This window comes from Rhinolophus hipposideros (assembly GCF_964194185.1).
Source record: "Rhinolophus hipposideros genome assembly, chromosome: 23".
In the NCBI taxonomy this organism is placed as follows: Eukaryota; Metazoa; Chordata; class Mammalia; order Chiroptera; family Rhinolophidae; genus Rhinolophus; species Rhinolophus hipposideros.
In genome coordinates, this window is record NC_138069.1 from 3,245,578 (window position 1) to 3,269,584 (window position 24,007).

The 24,007-nt window shown below is 43.2% G+C and overlaps 1 protein-coding gene across 4 annotated transcripts in view; it reads left to right on the top strand.

Moving 5' to 3' along the window:
• Positions 1-548: 548 nt before the first annotated feature.
• Positions 549-24,007, top strand: part of RUFY1 (RUN and FYVE domain containing 1) — a 44,154-nt gene continuing 20,695 nt past the window's right edge. The window contains exons 1-8 of one of the 4 annotated variants that reach the window (XM_081036295.1): positions 549-939; positions 8,657-8,830; positions 10,166-10,283; positions 13,428-13,529; positions 14,883-15,006; positions 19,860-19,921; positions 21,722-21,787; positions 23,651-23,720. In XM_081036295.1, coding sequence (XP_080892421.1) covers positions 666-939; positions 8,657-8,830; positions 10,166-10,283; positions 13,428-13,529; positions 14,883-15,006; positions 19,860-19,921; positions 21,722-21,787; positions 23,651-23,720 — 990 coding nt within the window. In that variant the 5' untranslated portion in view covers positions 549-665. Of the gene's footprint in view, positions 940-7,788; positions 8,014-8,401; positions 8,526-8,656; positions 8,831-10,165; positions 10,284-13,427; positions 13,530-14,882; positions 15,007-19,859; positions 19,922-21,721; positions 21,788-23,650; positions 23,721-24,007 lie in introns of those variants that run through there. The other 3 variants (XM_081036294.1, XM_081036293.1, XM_081036292.1) reach the window with 3 other exon arrangements.

Below are 24,007 nucleotides of genomic sequence, written 5' to 3' on the forward strand. Positions count from 1 at the left end.
GAGTCCCGTCTTTTCCAAGCGCCAAACCAGGCTGTAGGTCGGTCGTTTCAAGGAGCAGGAGCGTGCCCAGCCGGAGCCGCGTAGTTGGGGCACAGCCATCGCGTCGCTAACGTTTGCTCCGTGCTCCTCACTGCAAAATATTAAATAATGAGGTAGGTTGTTATTGCCCCCATTTAACCAATTAATAGCAGAATCCGGACCTTCAGATTTCCAATCCACCTAAATGGATTTCTGGCAAGCTGTGGCATTAGGTCCCTAATTTTTAAAAAATTCTGTTTCCTGCCTCTGCGGTCCGTTTCCTTACCCGCCCTTTTGCTTGTTCTGAAGGCTGCTGCAGAAAAGTGAAGTAGAAAAAGTAAAATATGAAATGAAAATAAAAATGAGGAACTCGTGTCACCAAGAAAACTAAGGCCATGCGGGCTGTGTCCTAGGCTGGGCCCAAGAGTAACTTCTCGGAAAAGAGTCCTCCCTCCTGGTGGGAATCGGGGTGCTCCTTGGGTTATGACCGCTACTTTCCCGAACCTACTTAAAGAGGGAGGGAGGGAGGGAGGGTGGTGAACAAGACCGACGTCGCGAACAGGAGCACGGGGCAGCAGGGGTGTGAGCGCCCGCCGGCCGCGCCCGCCCGAGCGCGCTGCCCGCTGCGGCCACGTGACGCGGCCAACATGGCCGACGGGGGAGCCCGCTGCTCGGCGGGGCGGGCGCTCGGGCCGGGGCCGGGAGAAGAGTTCGAGATCGTGGACCGGAGCCAGCTGCCGGGCCCGGGCGAGCTGCGGAGTGCAGCGAGACGGCAGGCCGCGGCGGAGGGCTGGTCCGCGCCCATCCTGACTCTAGCGCGCAGGGCCACCGGCAACCTGTCTGCGAGCTGCGGGAGCGCGCTGCGTGCGGCCGCGGGACTGGGCGGCGCGGGCGGCGGCGCCGACGGCACGGCGCCGGCAGGTAGGTGCCCCGCACGGGCCAGGCGGTGGGCGGCTGTAGGAGCGCGGCAGACGAGACCCCGGGGCACTGGCCGTGAGAAGCCCACGTGTCCGCGCGCCGGCTGCCCTTCCGATTGCTCCGCACTCTGCGGCTGCGCAGAGATGGACGCGCGGCCGCGTGACTCCCGCTGTGTTCCTCAGACAACGTCGTTACGTTCCTTGGTGGACCTTGACAAAACGTACGAGTTGGAGCTCAGGTTATCTGTGTGGGATTTGAAAGCACTTAAGTAAATCCAGGACTTCTGCTGTAAATCTCAAAATGCCAGCCCAGCTCACACGTGCGGGTGTGACAGCGCATCCTCTCTCCCCAAGGAGTCAAGTCACCACATTTCCCAGCCAGTAAAATGGGGAGTTTTGATTCACCCGGAGATTCCCTACAGTGCTTTCAGCCCTTGTCATTAGTGAGAAGAACAGAAACATTAAATGTGTGACTCAGTGGCCCACGGGCAGCTCGTGCCTACCGTATTGCATAGTGCACTGGGGACATCTTCTTCTGCGCAGGAAAGCGCTGCGGGGCAGAGCCCACTAAAGACTGGAGTGCTCTCTAAGAAGCATTAGTGTGCCTTGGAGGTTTCTTGGTTCTGTCTACCCACTGGCAACTTTTCCAGAAGAGTGAATATTGAGAATCTCAGTGGTTAAGAAAGATTAAGGAGTAAAGTTTAAAATCTGACTTGTTTTCAGATTCTGACAATGGAAAGTAGGACTAAAAGGTAATGAGGGGCTGCTCTACCCAGGAATCTGGTCCCCACCAGCTTGCCCGCTTTGTGCATGTCAGTGAGTGTTTGCACACCCACCCACTGGCAGTCAGTCCGAGTCAAGGCCTGGGGTCTTCTGGAGGCCTCTCAGATAGTTCATGGTAGGTAGTAAGCAAATAATGTTAGCGGTTCACTGATGCATAAAATGTTCCAGTGCCTACAACAGTGCCTAGCTCAGAATAATAAATATTTGAACAAATGCATATTTGAAAAATACTTTTTTTCCATTTATGTGCTATGAATAATAGCCAACACTTGTATTGTGCTTACTGGGTGCCAGGTGTTAGTCTTAGATCTGTACATAATTCATTTAATCCTCACAGTAATCCTACATAATAGCAGGACTGGCTTCATGGTGTGTAATCGATGCAGGCTTTGGTTAGCGTGGTCCAACAGGGACAGGCACTGAGAAATGACCCATGCTTGAAATTCTTAGTAATTGTATCTCTGAATTTGTGTTTTGTAAGTGAAGTACAGTGGAACAAAGGAGCGTGTGTGGGGGTCTTGGAGTCGGACTCACGTGTGGTCCTACTTCCACTGCCTCCGTGGGACAGGTTCTCAGCCGCCCTGGCCCACTCAAACTACCCTGGGGCACTGCTGGCCTAAGCAGGGTTGGGGTCATGCCTTCTGAATCTTAGAGTAGGGCAAGGTGTCCACTGCCATGCCACACCAGGCTGGCAGTGCCACAGCACAGTAGGCAGGCAACTGGGCCTCTCGCCCTCTCCAACCAAATACAGACTGCGTCTCTGGTGCATTGCCTTAGGACGCACGAAGGGGAGACTGACTTCCTCGCCTTTGCTCATGGAGCCAGCCCATGTGATAGGTACCATTTTATCCCCGTTTTAGAAAGGAGGGAAACTGACTTAAAGAGAAATTAACTTAGAAGTGGCAGAGCCCATACTTGAACCAAGACATCTGCCTCTCAAGCCCATGTTCTTAGTCACAACACCTCAATGTCTCGACACCTCTAAATAGTTTTATGGTAAAATGCCATAATATATGCATATGGAGTTTTTAATTAGATTTAATATTTTAATGAAAATATTAAATAACTGCCACTCAGATCTGGCAAAAATTGTGAACATGACTGAACAAGGGCTGAAATGTGAGAAACAGCTGGGAGGAGCTGTGTGGCTAGTTCACGAAGGTAACCGAGATTTGGAGCCATCCAATAGGACAGGAGTGGAGGTGGGGAAAGGAGGTGGACCCGGGCACCAGGCTGGGCAGAGGCCCCCGAACAGCAGGTCAGGAGACAGTGGCCCCGCTTCAGCAGGCTCATTTGTGTCTTTCCCACCGATCTGCTTCTATAAGTGGTGAGGATGCAGCATTGTCAGAGGGAGCAGTGAAGGAGCAGAGGTCGAGTGTCAGCAGGCCCCTTGCCAGAAAAAAATGGGGGGCAATAAAGGTTAAAGGGAAACGCTGTGGAATGTTGTGGAATGCTCTGAGTATTTGTTGTACAGCATTATCCCACGTGAGGTCTGGTAGCACGGCAGGCCCCAGCAATTGCGTTCACATAGTTGTCTTATTTGGTTTTTTATTTTTTAGATATTCTTTTTCTTTCTCTCTCTCTCTCTCTCTCTTCTCTCTCTCTCTCTCTCTCTCTCTCTCTCTCTCTCTCTCTCTCTCTCTCTCTCTCTCTTTCTTTCTTTCATTCATTATTGTGGAATATTGGGGAACAGTGTTTCTCCAGGGCCCATCAGCTCCAAGTCGGTGTGGAGGGCACAGCTCTGGCCCTTGTGGGAATCGAACTGGCAACCCTGTTGTTCAGAGCTTGCGCTCTAACCCACTGGGCCATCCAGCCTCCCTGATTTTTTTTTAAGATAATAACTGCGCATGGTAAAAAAAAAAAAAAATCAAACCATACTAAAGAAGACTTGTATAGAGGCAGTCCTTCATTCCAGAAACTGACCCCAATCCTGTTGTATCTGTCAGAGGGTGTGTATGCTTGTAGTTATCCTTTCATCTACACAGTTTTCATGAAAACCACAGGACATACACACAAAGTTCCACATCTTGCTTTCTAGAGTGATGTCTCTTCCTAAAGGATGAATAACAAGACATACATGTTTATGGAATTAATGAGCCCAGCACAGTGGGCTCACTGAAGAAGGCATTCTTTGATTTTAAAATTATATTTGCCATTAAGTAGGTGGTACATATTGTGCCTTTTTCTGTTCTCTCCTATGACAAATTTTATTTTGTGCTGCAGCTCCTTCCAAAATGAAGCACAACAACTTTTTCCACTTCACATTGCTAAATTCTTTAATTCAGCCATTAAGATAAGTGAATATTCCTGACAATTACAAAAGTGTAAAAACAGTTTCCTTTGTTGTCAGTACAAGATAACACCATACTGAATTATGTTTCAAGAAACCAAAGGGCTGCTCAAAACTAAAACTCAAATCTATAAAAATCTAGTCATTCTCTAAAATTTAGAACCCAACAAAAATAATGCGTACAGCCCACTCCCCTTCCTGAGTGCTTATTCTCTAGACCAAATGTTACAACAAACTGGCAGCCCTTTGAGCTGTGGTTGGTAGTTGCATTTTTTTCTACACTGCACAGTATGAAACAATTTAAAAAAACATTTTTAAGGCAATTAGTAGGTTTTACATAAAAATCCAGATTACCAGCTTCTCTTGAAAACTCCGATCTGGCACTGATGACGGTCTCTCCAGCTCAGCCTCTCTGCGCCGCTCATTTAGATTACAGGCCTGGCTCCTTTCTACAAGGGTCGAGGTTGAGATCCCTGATCCCATCATTTATCTGACAATTCCATGAGTGTAGAATTCTGTGACATTCTGTGTGTGATGTTGAACTGTTATTAATGAAGCTTAGAGATGTTAACAACTTGGCCAAGGTCACAAAGCTACCGTGTTTCCCCAAAAATAAGACCTAGCCGGACCATCAACTCTAATGAGTCTTTTGGAGCAAAAATTAATATAAGACAGGGTCTTATTTTAATATAGTATAAGACCCGGTCTTAATATAAGACCGGGGCTTATATAATTTTTAATTTTTATATTAATTTTCAAATTTTTTATATTAATTTTTGCTCCAAAAAACATTAGAGCTGATGGTCCAGCTAGGTCTTATTTTCGGGGAAACACGGTAGTAAAATTGAGACGTGGACCAGCTTAAAGATCCTTCCAGCTTGAATTTTCCATAACTCTCTAATTTGAGCATGAATGTGAATAGGCAACTAACTGAGCAGGGGGGTGGATGAGATGGTTGACATACACTGTCTTGTCCCCAGGAACAGTGTGGAGAGCCACTGCCACCCAGCTCTGACCACCTAAAACACGTATTCACATTTTTTGCTCACATGACCTCCTGGAAAAAATAATTCAACTTTTAAAGCTGACATAAAATTCTTGATAATTTTAAAATGAATACATTTTTCTGGCTTATTGTAAATACTGACTTTTTGAAATAAAACTGTTATATCACTTTGAAGTGTATCAAGTAGTATGTACGTGAATACCTTGATTTGATAAGCACAACCATTCATCTTAAAAATAAACAAGTTATTTCATATTTTAAATATTTTTACTTTATTTTATTCCTTGAACTTGAATTTCCACTTCCATGTTTTAAAAATTTTTTATTGGTCATCCAATCATACGTCTCAGCCAAAAATATGTAAATGAATTAATATTTAATAAACTTTTCTTGAAACTAAAGCTCTAAGTGTATAAAAATTTTTCTTCTGCAGTGAATTACCATTAAAATGATTAATAATGGTAAATTGATAAAAAGCATATAAATGTAATTTTGTAAACAATTATACATAAATTTTCCTTGGAATTGCTTCTCTTAATGAGCTAAATGATATTGGTTTTTTCATTAGCCTGTATCTATAGATGACTATATATGATTTACTGATAAAGTGTGATAGGACTGAGCATGAATTTTATTCCTTTTTTTTTTTTATAGATGTGATCCCTGACAAACCTGGTTCCAATAAGAAATATAAATGGAGAGTTAGAGCAATGTAAAGTTACATGCCCCAAATCACATTGATCTTATGTCAGTGATTATATTTTAGTTTTGACTGATGACAATCACCTGACTTTCAGTAAATGATGCAACCTGGTCATATTAAAGAAATATATGATTTTTCAATCTCTGGGAAGTTCCCAAAAAAAGGTTTTACCAAGATTTATCAAGTGACAATTATGTTTGTAATTCTTTCATGTAGTTAACCTTGTTTAACCCAGAACACTGAAAATGGTGGGGGACATCTAAATATTGCTTATTTCATTACACCTTTGCCGATAAAGTACATATTTTTTTACAAAAAGACTTAGTTTACATGTACTTCAAATCCATTTTTATCAAAAACTTGGAGCTACAGTTTTGGCTGATTTAATTTATGGAACATGTCCATCAAGTTAATGGCACGTCCTAAGGTACTGAGAGTATTGAGACTGGCTGAAAATAATTACATATTTATATTGGGGGGGGGGATTTTTTTTAACTTTCTAAATTCAGATACCCAGCAGAGGGCTAGAAATCAGCCCCCTCCCCAACACCAGTTTTCCCTGACTAAGTGCAATAAAGCAATGAGAGACTGGAAGCTTTTCATGCTATTGGTGGCTTGATTAATCATGGAATGAGGCCTCACCCCCATGTGGGTGTGTGGGATCCCAAGTCAATGCACCAAGAGGAAGATACGGGGTAGGGAGTGAATTGACACTCTTCTGTGGACTGAGAGAAGAAAGAGTTCCTGTGAAACATGAAGACCTGGGAATTGATTTCTTTAAAGCACCTGGGCCTGCCTAGCCCTCTGCAAGACTTCCTGGATATGTATTCTGATTGGAAGACCTCTAGTTCATAGACCTGGGCCCACTGTCTTATGTACTGTTAAATATTTACAAATTGCTCGTATGGTTATTGATTGGTCTATTCAGGATTTCTCCTTCCTTTTGATAAGGTTTTACAGTTTTTATTTACTTTGCCTATCCATTTCATTAAAGTTTTCAAATTTATAAATGTAATACATAGCATTCTCTCAAAATTTAAAAATAATTAAACAGGGGCAGCCCGGTGGCTCGGGCGGTTGGAGCTCCATGCTCCTAACTCCGAAGGCTGCCGGTTCGATTCCCACATGGGCCAGTGGGCTCTCAACCACAAGGTTGCAGGTTCGACTCCTCAAGTCCTGCAAGGGATGGTGGGCTGCGCCCCCTGCAACTAGCAAGGGCAACTGGACCTGGAGCTGAGCTGCGCCCTCCACAGCTAAGACTGAAAGGACAACAACTTGAAGCTGAACGGCACCCTCCACAACTAGGATTGAGGGGACAACGGCTTGACTTGGAGAAAAGGCCTGGAAGTGCACACTGTTCCCCAGTAAAGTCCTGTTAAAAATAATAATAATAATAATTAAACAACCCCCACCCAAATGCTTTATTTAACCCATTTTTCTCTCTCCACAACTGATATGAAATGTTTACACCAATTTCTCTTTCCCAGGAGGTGTCTTAGGTTTTGCCGAGAAAATTGAGAATATTGAATTCCAAACTGTCTCAAGTCTCAATATTTACTTATTAGTAAATGCCTCCATTATAAATTCACAGTAATAACATCGTCCTTTTCAATTTAGCTACACATGTACCGAGGGTGCCAAGAAATGCGGACACTTGGGTCAACGTGGCTCAAACAGTAGTTCACTGTAATCAGAAGTGTCTGGACGCTGCTGGGAACCACTCTGAGCACCTCTTGTCATTGCAGAAGTTAAATGTGACTTATATTCATCTTTTGTTATCAGTATATATTGAGTATTACAATTTTCATACAGTTTTCTTAAAATGTGTATACTTTTTTTGGTACCCTCTGTATATGCCGCTCTTCTGTGTCCATGTTAATGTCCTTGAACATTAATCCAGTTAACATCCAGAACACACAGATCAATCCAAATTAAGGTTTAGCAGGCAGTTCACAGACTACCAGGAGACACAAACACGGCAATTCTGTAGTAAGCAGACGATGGCAAACTGAAAACCTCGACCCCGCCCCGCTTCCGATTGGCCAACATTGGAAAGGCGGAAGGTCGCTGCGCATGCGGAGAGCGGCGCGCGCCAGGTCGGCCCGTCGCGCTCGGGTGACTTTTCCTGCCGGGGCTGTTTGGAGTCTCCATTTGTATCTAATTTCTAGAATGACAATTTCCTGGGTTTGAGGGGACGTGTGGTAAGCGTTTGTCATGGGTACCTAATACTGACTGAAGACAACTTTTTTAACCCTCAAAACAAAACAAGGTTAATGACGTTGAAACGCAAAGTCAGGTGAAGTTATTTTATTCGAACGGTTTTACTTACAAAAAAGTGTAAAACTCGTAACTGACCACTAATTGTGAGCGAAATCACACTTCAATTAGTGTGACCACTAGTTGAAGGCGGGCAACAACGAGAATTTAAGCCTGAACCGGAGGGGCAGACGCTTCCCCGAAGGAACCTGGCGTGGCACCGTCAGGCAACCCTGCAGGCCTAAGCAGCCGTCTGGGCGATGGCCGCACCGCCGCAGCCGCCGGACAGCGTGAAATGGCGCCCGCCACCTCCGTGGGCGTGGCCAGGGCCGGGCTCGTCCAATAGGAGTGTCCGGGGGCGGAACACTCTCCCCAGCCGCCCGTGTGCTTGGGGCAGGGCTTGCAGGAGTTTGCGCCTTTCGCTGGGTAGAAACCTGAATACCCAGTGTAGGGGAGGCCAATCGCGGCGAGTCTTGGTAGAGACGTCGCCTTAGCAACGCGCAGAGCCGCCTGAGAGGCCTCGGGAGTCTGACCCTACACCTAGTTGTGGTGGTGACCGCCAGGGGTCTGGGTCCGGGTGCTGCGAACCCGTTATCGCCCATCTGCCTCCGTTGTCCCGCGTCCAACCTCCTAACCCCGGAACACAGTCCACTAACGAAGCTGTCCCTGCTTCTGCCCCACAGCTTCCAAGTGCCAGATGATGGAGGAGCGGGCCAACCTGATGCACATGGTGAAACTCAGCATCAAGGTCTTGCTCCAGTCCGCCCTGAGCCTGGGCCGCAGCCTGGATGCGGACCATGCCCCCTTGCAGCAGTTCTTTGTGGTCATGGAGCACTGCCTCAAACATGGGCTGAAAGGTGAGCCTGGGGGCGTTCGGGGTCGGGGGGGAGTTGAGTTAGGCTAGCCGTTGCTCAGCATGTGTTCATCAGTGCCAAACATTGTTCTGAGGTGCTGGGACAACAGCAGTGTACAAAACAGACAAGATCCCGGCGCACAAGACGCGACGTTCTTGAGCATCGTTGTCCAGTAGAAATTGCCATGTAAGCCACATGAGCAGTTTCTAATGTTCTACCCTGGTAGCTGTGTTAAAAAAAGAAATACGTGAAATTAATTTTAATGATATATTTTATTGAACCTAATATATCCAAAATATCATTTTGATACATAGTCATCATTAAAAAGCCATATTGATGAGATATTTTGCATTCCTTTTTTATACTAAGGCTTAAAAATCCACTGTGCTCAACATCTACAGCACATCTCAATTGCTCTACCAGCTACAGTTCAAGGGCTCAGTTACACATGTTGCTAGTGACTGCCTTGGACAGCACAGTTCTGGAGGAGGAGACAGACAATAAATTCAGAAACTAATCAACATAACTACAAAATGCTACAAATTCAAGGAAGCAAAGTGGGTTAGATGATAGAGAATCAAGGAAAAAACCTTTCAGCTAGAGTGAGAGGGGAAGATCTTTCTGGGGAGGTAAAATGTGAGCTGATACCTACAGGAGAAGACGGAGTCCTCCATGCAAAGATTTGGGGAAAGCAAAAAAACAGGTGCAAAGGTCCTGAGTGGGACCAGTCTTGGTTTGAGGAAGACACCAGGTAACTGAGACGTGCTGAGAGGGAGGAGATGAGGTCCGGGAGGTGGGAAGAGCTGGGTCATGTCGGTCATTAAAGGTCCAGTGAGGAACTGATTTTATTATTTTATTCCAAGAGTATGATGTGACCTACATTTTTAAAAGAACTTCCAGTTACGTGCAGTACAGATCGTAAGGGTGGAGAAGTGACAATGTTAGAGCAGGAAGATTTGTTAGGAGGTTATTACAGCAGTTCAGATGAGGGATGGTGGTACTGTTCTTTTGAAATCAAGCACTGATTTTGGCATCAGATAGGAAAGAGGAAGGGGAAGGATTCCCTAGGTGATCATGTGAGGCCCTTGTTTTATTTCATGGGCAATAAATAAAATACTTGGAGAAAGAGCATAGTGGGTATATCAGAGAGTCCCTGTCTCCAGAGGGAGGGAGAGGTCATTTGTTACCTGGCCTCTCCCAGTTTACAAGACTAATCAGAAGAATTAAGTGGAAAGATGAATCTGAACCATTCATTTGGCTTTTGGGAAAGAGACTGTGGGCCCCTGAAGACGTTTTGCATCTTGTTCTTATGTATAACACTTTTGTTTTCCCTTTTAGTTAAGAAGAGTTTTATTGGCCAAAATAAATCTTTCTTTGGTCCTTTGGAGCTGGTGGAGAAACTTTGTCCAGAAGCATCAGATATAGCCACTAGTGTCAGAAATCTGCCAGAATTAAAGTGAGTGAAAAGTCATTACACTGATTTGATGTTTTAAAAAAACTCCCTTATATTTACCCATTTCTCAATTCCTTGCTGATAAAATATTTTCTAATTTAGAACAAATTGCAGCATGAGCGACACTCTGCTTAGACTTTAGTCCTAGCTCTGCTTCTCATTATCCACACAATCTTGAACAAGATTTACCCTGAGCCTCAGTTTCCTTTTCTTTAAAATAGGGATTGTGATACTTGTCACGCAAGGTCAAATAGGCTGAAAAGGCATTGTCACATGAGGAGCAGTTACAGGAGGAAAAGGAGTCACATTCGTGGAATCACTACTTCCGATTCATCTGGGCAGTTTTTCTGAATAAAACCATTCATGCCAGATTTTAGATTCCAGGACAAGAGACATTTGTAAAAAGGCTGGGACTAACAAATCATTTGCTGTATCTGGGTTTGCCCTTGGTATCCCGACCATAGGCTCAAAATCATTCACTGGACAGAGCACAAAGAAAGTGTCATCATGGAATCTGCATTTGGAGATTCTTGGGCCTGTGCAAAAGAGCCCCCTGCAATTGTCCAGCCTCTGCCTGACCCTTCTCCTGTGGAGCCAACCTGTTTCGTTTTCAGATAGTAATAATATTAACAATAATAGCCACCATCTACTAAGGGCCTGCCATGTACCAGGTATCCTGCTAAGGACATTCTGTTACCTCATTTAATCATCTACAACAAGCCTCTAGGAATGCCGTTCGTAGATATCCCCATGGACAAGCATTGACTTAGGCGCAGAGTGGGTAAGTTGCCCAAGGTCCCTTAGCAAGAATTGAGTGGTAGCCAAGGAAGAGAACACAGGTCTGTTGGACTCTGAAACCTGCTAAATCCCACTAAACCCTGTTGCTGCGGAGCCCTGTGAAATAAGTGAGTTGCAGGACAGCATGTATAACATGGTAATTTTTTTTGTAAAAAGGGGAGAAAAAATAAGAATTTATATTTGTTTTCATGTGCATAAAAATGTTTTGGAAGTAAATATAAACTAAAAACAGTATATTAATGTATGGGGAAGGGGAGCAGGGGAAAAAATTAAGTATTAAACTGTACATACTGTTTTGTAGCCTTTCCATTTAGTATTTAGATGTTAAACCTCTTTCCGTTTGAAAGACTCATCCATCCATAACATCGTTTCTGAGATGGGCACATAGCATTCCATTATATAGCTCATTTCTTTAACATCCCTGTGAGCTTTGTAGTTGTCTTCAGATTCTCATTATCCAAACAGCACGGTGGTGACCCAAACACAACTCCTGTGGAGGTCCTAAATTACATCCTTAGGATATGTTACTAGAGTAGGGTTTGCGTCCAGCGGCCATCCAACTGCCTGCTAGAAGACCTGTGCCAGTTTACGCCCCGCTGAGCTGCATATGTCAGTGTCCATCTTCTACTCATGCCAACATTAAATACCTGTTTTTCTGACTTTATTTCCTTTCCTTTTAACTCTGGTTAAATATTTATTTGCCAGGGCAGAGGATTGGGGGGCGTGGCATTGGTGTTCAAAGCCTTTTGTATTGGTGAAGTGAGGTTAACCCTTATGGGCCTGGCTCCTGACACCCACCCAGGTGCACAGCAAGGCCTCAGCCCTGAGAGCCCTCTCTGATGCAGTATTGATCACAGCAGCTCCTCCATACCGTGTTTCTCTGAAAATAAGACCGGGTCTTATATAAAGGTTTGCTCCAAAAGACGCATTAGGGCTTATGTTCAGGGGATGTCATCCTGAAAAATCATGCTAGGGATTATTTTCCAGTTAGGTCTTATTTTCAGGGAAACATGGTACTTTCCTGGATGTTACAAATGCAGTTACTCTGCTTAGAACAGAATCTTCTTTTCCTTAAGCAACTGTTAGATCTATAGTTGAGAGGCTGTTTTTCTTCTAAAGTTTAAAGCAGGGCTTTTCAAAATTGCGCCTTTGAGCTGATGCCTTAGAAACCTTGTGAGATTTCAACACTTTAAGAAGCACTAATGATGGTCTATGTATTAGTCTTCTGAAAGAATATCCATTATACAAAACTAATATTTCCTGACTCCCTGTGAAATTTTATTAGTATGTGCAGTTTTATCTGATTGTATTCCAGAAATCAGATTTTTGTGGCTTATGATTTTCTTTCCTGTGGAATCTAAAGAACAGAATAAATGAGCAAACAAAACAGAAATATAGAGATGCAGAGAAAAAACTGATAGTTGCTAGATGGGAGGAGGGTGAGGATGGAGGAGAAGGTGAGGGGATAGAAAGTACAAATTGGTAGTCACAAAATAGTCAAGGGGATGTGAAATACAGTATGGGTAATACAATTAATAATGTAGTAAAGATCATGTAAGGTGCCAGATGGGCACTGGACTTATCAGGGGATCACTTCATAGACTGTGTAGGTGCCTGACCACTGCGCTGTACATGTGAAGCTGAAGTAGAATAATATTAAATGTCAACTATAACTAAATATATAGGTATATATAGTCACAGGATGTGGAGTATAGCATAGGGAAGGTAGTCAGTGGTATTGTAACGATGTCAGATAGGTAGTAGATTAAGGGGATTATTACTTTGTGAGGGGTGTAAGTGTCTAATTATTACATTGTTTTGTACACTTAAAACTAATTTAAAGAAGTTATATGTAAATATCATGGAGACTGAAACCCTAAAAGTAGTGCAAATAGTGAGGAACATAGGGTTAACTCCTGAATTCTAAGAAAAATACATGCCAACAATATTTTAATTAACTTGAAATAATTATATCACTGATGTAATTTATTCTATCACCTAGTTGTATTAAAATGTTTATTGGCAATCCTGAGTACATGTATTAGTGATAGCAATAAAAACATTTGTACTAGGGGAAAAAAAAGATTTTCTTTTCCTTTTTTGTCAAAAAAATAAATAACTAAAACATGACCATGACCCAAAGTTTAAACAGTACCCAGAGGTGTGTAGTGAGCCATTCCTCGGCCTTCCCAGATGGTGTGCTCCCTCAGCCCCCAGAGCAGCTGTTCTTACACCATCCTCTGCATTCACAAGCTGACTATGTGTATCTCTGGCTAAATTGGTTTTTTTCCTTTGTTTTTTGTTGTTATTGTTATGTCACAACAGTTTGATTCTCCGTTTGAATTCTAGGACAGCTGTGGGAAGAGGCAGAGCTTGGCTTTATCTTGCACTTATGCAAAAGAAACTGGCAGATTATCTGAAACTGCTTATAGACAATAAACATCTCTTAAGGTATTTCATCACCTGTCTTTACTTGTCGTTTGCTTTGTAAATAATTAGAACATAGTTCTGTAGATCATTTTGAATTAAAACAGGAGTCTATAATGTACAGAGCTTTTATTCTAATTATTATTTAAATGTTCTGCATCTTATTCATTTTGTGTTTTTTTTTTAAGATTTTATTGAAGGGGAACAGGATTTTATTGGGGAACAGTGTGTACTTCCAGGACTTTTTTTTTTTCCAAGTCAAGTTGTTGTCCTTTCAGTCTTAGTTGTGGAGGGCGCAGCTCAGCTCCAGGTCCAGTTGCTGTTTCTAGTTGCAGGGGGCACAGCCCACCATCCCTTGTGGGAGTCAAACCGGCAACCTTGTGGTTGAGAGGACGCGCTCCAACCAACTGAGCCATCCGGGACGCAGCTCAGCTCAGGGTGCCGTGTTCAATCCTAGTTGCAGGGGGCGCTGCCCATCCCTTGCTGGACTTGAGGAATTGAACTGGCAACCTTGTGGTTGAGAGCCCACTGGCCCATGTGGGAATCGAACTGGCAGCCTTCGGAGTTAGGAGCACGGAGCTCTAACCGCCTGAGCCACCGGGCCGGCCCTAGAGTTAATTCTTTTATCTAATTGAGATAAAAATATCTCTTACAGTATGGCCTGCCACCCAAAATTTTTCATTGTTTTCAAGCCATGGCTTATTGAATATATCTTTACATGGAATTCTGATTTCAAATATTCCCTGTCCTTTGTACTTTGAGCACAGTTACACTGAGTAACTTCGAGGTTTTGTCCTAAGGAATTAATTCTTAGGACAGTAAGTTCTCATGCATCCCCCCGCACACAGTGGTAAATGAGCAGGTTACTGGTGACCAGAAGCAGTCACAGATGGGGGGTGGAGCCCCACTGCAAATTGTTGAGGTGACTGGGCGGTAAGGAAGGGAAAGCAACTGGTGTTGCTCCAAGGGACACGTGGAAGAGGGAAGAATTTTATTCTTGGATGTGGGGGCACTGCGGGACCCGCTTCTCTTGACACAAGAGTAAGTGTGGAAGCTCACAGCAATGCAGAAGGAGGAGCAGTGGGGACAGGAGGGGCCGAGTGATGGTCAGGCACGCAGGAGCCAAGAGCTGAGAGGGATTGGGGTCCAGGGCCCAAATCCGGGAATTAACCTTAGACCACAGGCGGGAGGAGAGGCCGGAGAAGGAATAGCGGCACTTGCCGTGGCAGAGGGAAATGAAAGGCAGAAGGAAATTCCCACAAAGGAGCTTCTGGCAGCCAGGCCAGGGGCCGAGAGGTGAAAAGGCAGGGCTCAGCTCGATGCGCAGAGCGGTGGGAGGCATTCCTGAACAGCTCCCCGGCCTTCACTCTCTTCCAGTGAGTTCTATGAGCCCGAGGCATTGATGATGGAGGAAGAGGGGATGGTGATCGTTGGTCTGCTGGTGGGACTCAATGTTCTTGATGCCAATCTCTGCTTGAAAGGAGAAGACTTGGATTCTCAGGTAAAACTTGGGCTCCAGATGGAACACCTTTTCCAGGCCAGGGATCTTACACAGGATCCGCCACCAGTGCTGAATCTAAGAAACAGACAAAGGGCGTCTAATAGAGGGCTGTGCAAGGTGCCGTGCTGGGCAGAGGGGAGAGCTAGGGACAGGTGAAGAGAGAGTTTGGGCAGAGGCACCCAGAAGGCACGGCATGTCGCGAACAGGAGAACCGCTCTCCGTGACTGGAACACAGGGTGCTCCGTGAGTGCGGCAAGGGGACTGGGCCCAATTGTTAGTCCATCGGGCCATGGGGAAAGCTTAGCGTTGTCCCTTGAGCTTTGCGAAGTTGTTTGAGGCTTTTAAACAGAACACTGAAATGATCAGGCCAGGGTTTAAGAAAGGTCAGTCTAGCAATATCCAGGGCATGAATTAGAAGTGGCCAAGAATAGACAGCAAAAACATTGAGCAGACAAATCTAGAAGTCCCAGAAGGTTGGATGTGGAGTTGGGAGAGAGAGTCAGGAGAGATTTGGGAAATCAGGTTGATAAACTGGGGCGCAAAGCAACACAGTAAGGTGCAGAGTGCCCTGTGGGGTGGGGCGGCCCTCTTAGGATGGGCTTTCCTCCCTCATGGGACGAGGTGACCAGGGCTGAGGCCTGAACTCCCGACCATGGGACCTATAAATATCTGAGGGGGACAGACACCCTGACCATCCCCACCTCCCCCTTCAGGCCATCTGTCGCTGTGGTGGGGTCACTGCCCAGCCTTTTTCCCACCATGAGTTTGGACCCGACAAAGACATATCTAAAGCTTCCCCAACCCCTCCATGCCCAGGACAGCTTTTTTTTTTTGTAACCTCTCCTCCCCCTTTTTTTCTGATAGTCTTGTTGAAAGGTTTTCAAAAATTACAGAGGTATGTTTTTGAAAAGAACTAAACATCACATATAATCCCATTACTTAAAGACAACTAATTCAGTGTTTTATTTTGGTATATGGCCTTATAGCACATAATAAGTGTGTGTGTGTGTGTGTGTGTGTGTATTTTATAGAGAGATGTTTGGAGTTTCCTTTTGTTTTTTATTAATCAGGTGCACAAAACAAAGTAATACTTAGATGTTTATCATTTATATCCCTCACACTGTGTGAACTCCCCTCCCCCCATCAACTATCCCTCTGACATCGCACACAGCCATTACATTTCCACTGTCTCTATTCCTAATGCTGTACTCCACTTCTTGTAACTATATACATACGTATATGTATCTATATATACACATATATATATATATATATAATTATAGTTGACATTCATTATTGTTCAGCTTCAGCTTCAGGTGGACAGTGCAGTGATCAGGCATCTACATCTTCCCTGGAGTTTCCTTTTTTTATTAAACCAGAATATAATTATTCCAAGCACACTATTTTGTAAATTTTTTTTAACAGTATGTCTCACATAGCTCTTGATGTCACTAGAGATATAAGCCATTTTAAATGGCTGCATAGTATTTCGTTATATGAAGGTACCATGATTTATTTAACCAATACTTATTAACTTAGGTTGTTTCCATATTATACCAACAATATTATAAACATCCTCATACCTCTTTGTACTCTTGTCCAATCATTTCCTGGGATTAACTTGGGGATTGCTATGTCAAAGTATCCACATTCTGCATGACTGCTGTGGGGTCACAATGGGCCTTGTTGGTCTTTTTCAAACTGACAAAACAACTCTTCTTAAGTTTACGTTTTTGAGAACTACAGAGGTGAAGTATTCTTTTCATGTTTTATTTGCCATTGGTGGTTCAGCTTTTGTGACTACCTGTTTATATTCTTTGCCTATTTCTCTGAATTTTCCACTCTTTTGTTATAGATTAACTGTCAGAATTGTTTGTTACTTTTTTTTTTCTGGTTTCTTGGTGGATTTTCTCTGGAATTTAATTTTTTTTGTTTTATGTCTTTTTGCAATCAAATATAATGGGCTTTCCTTTATACCTTGTGAGGTATTGTGCTTAGAAGATCCTTCCCCATCTAAGAATTACTTTACTTTTTAAATCAACTGTGTAATTTTTACATTTAAATAATTTGTCATTTGTTTTGACACAGTGTGCAGTGTGAGTCTAGATTTCTTTGCAAGTAGTAAACCAGTTTTCTCAATATCATGTATGATATATTATTTTTCTACTGATTTGAAATTCCACATTTATCATGTGTGAAATATCCAGAATACACTGAGGTATTTCTGGACTCTGTTTAGTCCCTGCATCTTTTTATTCCTATGCCGGTATCACAGTCTTAATTTCTAGAACCACACAGTATGCTTTACACTCTGGTAGTTCACCTCTTGCCCGATTTGTTATACTTCTTTTTCAGAAAAGATTCAGGCTGTCCATCCTGCCAGATGAACTTGAACATCTTTTGGAATTTTGTCAAATTCCAAAATAAAGATTGGGAATTTTATTAAACAGTAGATGTAATTGAGCCCCCGGTCTGTACTTTAACACAGTCCCTTTCATCTGTCATCATAAAGTAGGAATATTTGCTGTTGGTGTCTTAGGGGGTCCTCTTTCCCATGTTTAGAAAGTGCTGTTTTATTCTAATATACTTTGCACTTTTATTAAAAAAGAACATTGAATGCTGTCAAAGATCTTTTCTGGGATCTATTGAAATGTTGTATTCATTTTTAACCCATAGAATTAATTCTAGGTTTCCTGTTGTGATGGTATGCCCACATTCCTAAAATAAGCCCTGCTTGGTCGTCACGTGTTATTCTTTCAATACTTCCTGATTTAACATATGTGCGGTGGATTTGGGGTTGTTGTGTTTCCACTTATCAGTGACACTTGTGAATTTTCCTTTTCAGCACCACCTTTGTCACTTTTCTGTGTCAGCATTGTATTAACCTCATAAAATAAGCTGGATAATGTTCTTTTCTTCCTTTCTACAGCAGTTTACTAGAGCACAAATTATTTTTTCATGAAAGGTTTGTAAGAACTTGCTGGTATGACCTTTTCAGCTTCCTGCCTTTTTTGTTCCTACTTCTTTGAGTACATTAAGTTTTTTTCTAGCCCTTGGCCAATGTGCTGGTGTCCTAACTCTTAGGACAATTTTTTAGTCATTTAAATTTTTCCAGAAGTCATTTGTTTCATTCAGATCTATTAGTTATTTGAGCTGATTTTCTTACAGCTTCTTAAAACCTCATCTTTCTCATTTGTAACATTGTGCACTTGCTAACTCTTGATCATACTTGGTAGAGGTCGGCCTGTTTTGTTGAACTCAAAGAACCCACTCTTGCTTTTACTAATCAATTCTGATTTGAGAGGAGGGCTTTATTTGCTTTCTAATCCGTTAATTTCTACTTTGGGCATGAATTCTTTCTCTTTCTTTCTATTGTTGGTTTTTTCCAGTTGAACATTTCATTTTTATTTAATTTTTATTTCAAAAGAAATCCATGCAATTCAAACTGTCCTTCCCCCTTCCCCCGCAATCCCTCTCTCGTCCCCACAGTTACTGGGAAAAATTGAGGGGGAACCTTTCTAGAACTCTTTTTACTTTCTATGCACTTCATGTATACATAGGTTTTGTCCGTGTCTATGTAACAGTGAGCAGGCACAAAATAACAGTCACTGTACCACTCACCAAGGGGGGCTGACTGGTCCAGAGGGGCACTTCTTCCTAAGCGCTCCCATGTCTGCAGTCAGTTGGTGGCTGGGGCGGGAATCGCAGAAGACCTGCTCTCGCTTGGCTGTCTTCTGGACAGAGGAGCGCCATGAGCTGGGGGCTGGGACAGCTGCGGCTGTCATCTCTGTCCACAGGCAGTCTCTCCTCTTAGTGTCCAGCCGGCATGGTCTCAGAGTAGCCAGATTTCTGTCAATGAAGCTCAAAAGTTCAGAGGTGAATGCCCCGAGAGAAAGCACGAAGAAGCTTGTCTCACCCTCATTAAGCTAGCTGCAGAAGTCCGAGCATCGTTTCTGCTGCCTTCTAACTCATCCGGATGGGCACTAAGACCACCCAGGTTCAAGGGTCGGGAGTATAGATTGGTGGGAGGTACAACAGAACGGTTGAACAAACCATCCCACATAGCTTTGGCTTTAACATAGTGGGGTGACCATGAGGAGCTAATACTGTATGTGTTATACTTTGACTTAAAATTTTATCCTGGAGCTTTCTTCATATCTGCTCAGCCATTTGCTGCATTCTTTCTTACGGTTGCCGGGGGTTCTGTGGTATGGTTATAAAGTATTGATTGAAAACTTTGTCTACTGATAGACCCAATATCCTTATATTTCAAGTAGGAATGGCTTCACTTACTCATGCTGCAATGGACGGTGGCAGAGTAGGACTGTTACTCTCTCTTTCGAGTGCTTTATGTCCAGTCAAAGCCCTTGACGCTGACGTGTGAGGGTCTTGGTCCTGCCTAGTTCCCTGCAGCTGCAGAGAATTTCCCCAGAGTACCAATTGGACAGTTCACCACAACCTGGGGCAGGAAGGTTGTTGTCAGCCACGGTCACCACTGTAGCCTAGAGGTCCAGGGCTCCTTTTTATCATTATTATTACTTTGTACTCAAAGAACTTTGTCAACAACTTGATTATTGAATAAAGACACAAAGCTAATTTTAACTAGGTAGCAACATTTCAGAATATTCCCTTAAATTCTGATTTTCAATACATTTTTCTTCTAAAAGGTTGTGGGGTTATTTTTCCCTTGGTTTGTTCGCTTGATTGCTGTTTTATAGAGCCGTTTAGCCTAACTAAATGTTCATAGGAAAACAACAGGAATGTAAATACCTGGAATATTAAAGATTATAATATTTGTGTGGAACGTGGGAAAGTTAGTTTTTATCTAAACTCATACATTTTGTCTTGCCCAGGTTGGAGTGATCGATTTTTCCCTCTACCTGAAGGATGTGCAGGAGCTCGATGGTGGCAGAGAGTAAGTCCTGGGCTGCATGCTGCTGTGCGTCACATTTTTAATGAAGTTCTGGCAGAGAATGCTGCACTTGTTTTTGCTCTGTTTGAAATTTTAGTTTTTATTTGGCTGTTTTTAATTGCAGAGGTAATACAGTCGTTTTCCCCTTGTTTAAGGACTAAAGCTCTGCGGAGTACAGAGTACAAGTGAAGTTCCTCCCTCACACTGTCCCCCATCTCCATGTCAGTCCTACTGCCACTCTTCTTTCAGAGGAAGCTACTCACGTCTCCTTCCGAGCCTTTTGAATGCCCCGCAGGTGTATCTTTGTTGGTCCCATATTTTTCTGTACAGTTTGTTTGAATGTAAATGGGATGGTACCATTATATCTGTAAGTTGCCCTTGGACTTACTCTTTGGTCCTAGTGTTTCTTGGAGGTCTTTCATCCCACGGGTAGCTCTCCCCCCAGCCTTGTTAACAACAGCATTCTTTTAAAAGGAGTTATCCTGCGGAAAAAAAGAAAAAAAGCCAATAATGTATATAACATGCTGCCATGTATGTTATGATAAAAAAGAATATACACCTCTATTTGTATGTTGTGCTTCTGTACGCATGGACCATTTATAGAGTGACACATAGACCTGACAGCAGTGCTGCCCTAGGGGAAAGAGGACGACCCATGGATCGCATGTGACTACTTTACCATGTGCATCTGGTGCCTGTCTCTCAACGGCTTCCTGACAAGGACCCCCAGTCTCACCACCGTGGCAACACACCTTACCAAGGAAGGGACCAGTAGGAGGAACCCTATTATCAATGCTTCATGCACCCTAAGTACAAGGATTCACCTACTTTAAATTTAAACAAAATACATTCTTAATGTCAAAAAAACTGGAAATAAACAGATTATCCATCAGTTAGGGAAAACAGAAGGAATTATGGAACATCCATAATGTTCCACGCTGGTATATCATGCAGACCTAAAACAAGGACAGACTTGACCCACTGGTGTAGTTGACTTAGAGGGATTTCTACAAGGCGTTATTGAGTGAAAACAAGTATTATACTGAGAAGTACATATATATATATATATATCTCATTTTTTAAAACAAAACCCAAAAATCCCTAGTATGTGTTTTACATTTTAATTAAATATACTATATACATATACAAGATAGATATTATGATTATATATGCACGTGGGATACTCAACGGTATCGATATGGGTCACCTGGGAGAGCTATGTAAAGGGCAGCACAGGTCAAAGGAAAGAAATGACAGCACAGAAAATCAAGTTCAGCACCTGTGACGTGAACCTGTGTAGAATGACCCCATTTATGTACATCTGTACATATGTATGTAAAGAAATTGGGGAGGGGCTGACTTTAAAATGTTAGTCCTTTTTTTTTTTAATCCAGACTGGTCAGCTTTGTGTTTTGCTAAGTCATAATCTCCTTTACTGAGCCAGCTTTCTTCCTTCAGTATAACAAGGGCTGCTTCATCAGCCACATCAAGAGCCAAAGCCATTGCACACCGGTGGCTTTCTTTCCTCTTCCCAAATGCCCATCCAGTCTCAGGGGTGGGAGGGTGTCTGCATGGAGCCTGCTTTCCAGACGGCGTGTTTCCTGTTTCTGGCATGATTCTGTGTCCCCCAAATTCCCGCCAGCTTTGCTGTCTGTCACTCAGGGCCGTGCAGACATCACTAAGCTCTGACCATCTCTTGGTTTCCTGATGCCATTAGTCTTCCTACGAGGTGTTTGGAAGGTTGGGGACAGTTACAAAGTGTTAACCTTCAAGTAAAAAGAATTTCTTTTTATGTTTTTAAAGGCACGAAAGAATTACTGATGTCCTTGATCAAAAAAATTATGTGGAAGAACTTAACCGGCACTTAAGGTAGGGCTGGCTCCTCTTTCTAGTGTCACACACAGTTAATTCCCAGTACCTGATAATTGTTTCATGGAACTTTTTTGAGTTGCCGTATATTTGTAACTAACTTTTTTCCCAAACCAAGAAAATAAATTATCGTGCTGTGCTTACATGTACAGACTGGGGAAGTATGATTTCTTGATAAAAAGCTTTTGGGAATTCTTTGGTTCTTTGTTTTATGCAGTTATGAAATTTAGATAGTAAATAAATAAAACTTTGAATATCTACCCCTCACCCCACAGCCACTTAGTTGGAAGTGTTAGTTGGAAGTCACCGTCATGGGAAACACTGTCACTGGTGGGAGTCAGCACAGATCCTGGCAGTGTGCTGGGGCAGGAATAAAGGGTTGGAAACCACTGGGCCAGACCTTAGAGCAAGTCAGTAGCCATAGCAGGCATCTTTCTCTTGATTTTGTATTTTAATTGGAAAGCTGCTGCTGTGTCTCAGGAAACATTAGTCACTGGAGGTGCTGGTGGGGACTGGGCGGAGGTTGTCGGTGTTGGGAGACGCTGTTCTCTTAACATGTAACTTGACCCGGTTGTTCTGTAGTTCTTTCCGTGTAGCGTGGTACCAGGGTTAAGCAGCTTCACAAAATGAATTAGGGAACTTTGCCTGGTTTCTGTGCCTGGGAACGAACACCTTCTAGTTCACGTTTGCTCTTTGGATGTTTGGAGCTCGGAGCCTGGGAGGCAGGACCTTGCCAGGGTCTCAGTGTTTCCTCAGTTGTTAGTTCATCTGGGTTTTCTTTCCTGCAGGATCTTTCTGTAATTTAGGTTTTCTAAAGTATATATATAAATTCTATTAATATTTTCTCAGTTATGTAGTTGGTATAGAATTGACAGTTGTATACCCTTCAACTTTTCATTTCCTCTCTATCTTTTGTTTCCTTTTTCATTTTGCATGATAGTGTTTTTATTTTTCTCCCACCCAACTTTTTTGAGGGGGTGGGAGTGTGAACCAAACAATTTTATTGAAGGGCTTTAGGGTCGGGTCAAAAGGCTGGAAGGACAGTGAGATCCGGCGTCCTCGGCCTGGCCAGGATCTCCCCAGCTTCACAGTTGCCGAGAAGCTCCTGCCAGCTCTGGGGCCCTGACTCGTTAGCCTTGCCAGGCATGTTCCCGGGCCCCTTATGTGCAGAAGGCATCAGGGCTTGTTGCCTACAGGTGCAGACTCTGAACCACTCTGCCTGAGTCCACATCCGGGCGCCCCGTTACACGAGTGTGAACTTCAAATTTTCAATGTAAAGTTACAGTTTTCGTGTCTGTAAAATAGGTTAACAATAAGATTTACCTCACAAAATTGTGGGGAGAGTTAAACGAGTCAATACATTTAAAGTGCTTAGCACAAACAGGGCCTGGCACATTGTCCAAAGAGAAAGTTAGTACTTCTGTTGCTGTAGTTACTGTTATATTGCTTATCAAGTCTACTTTAGCTTTTCACATATTTGAAAAATGAGGCAAAGGTTAAAGATTTAAAAATCATCTTTGAACCTACTACCCAAAAGTACCAATATCTTGTTACAAATATGACTGTAGATATGTGACTGCCAACACATTTTGGTTCCCATTTGTTGTGTTAGGGAAAAAAACTATTTTCTTTCCAGTTAACTTTTAAAAAAAGAAAAGGGTAGCATATTTTGGGGAGAAAACATTGAAAACTTTTCAATAAATGCATATACATATATATTTAGAATTCTTATCCCTGGTTTAATTGGAGACCCTTTGATTCCATTTCATGTAGGAAATCTGGACATCACTATTCTTTGTTTACAGGTTGGGAAAACAGTCATTTTTATAAGTTCACATTTACTTAATGTTGTATTTTCCATAGCTGCACAGTTGGAGATCTTCAAACCAAGATAGATGGCTTGGAAAAGACTAATTCAAAGCTTCAAGAAGAGGTTTGTACTTACTGAAATTCTTAAAACAGAACATCCCAAGGTTAAGAGAGATGGTGCAGTTGGTGTTTGTGACCGGAGCTGCTCGCTGGTCGGAATGGGAATTGCTGACGTTGGTTGAGCTGCACGTGGGACAGGCGCCCTCAGGATGTGTTGTGCACTGTGGGGGCTCCCCCGGGTCAGTGCAGCTGACCTTGCGCCAGTTCGCAGTGACTTCAGTGGCCTCAGTGACCCTCCCTGGGAAAGCCCAGCTCCTGTAGTGAATGCACTGTCCTCCTCGTCCCCACCTG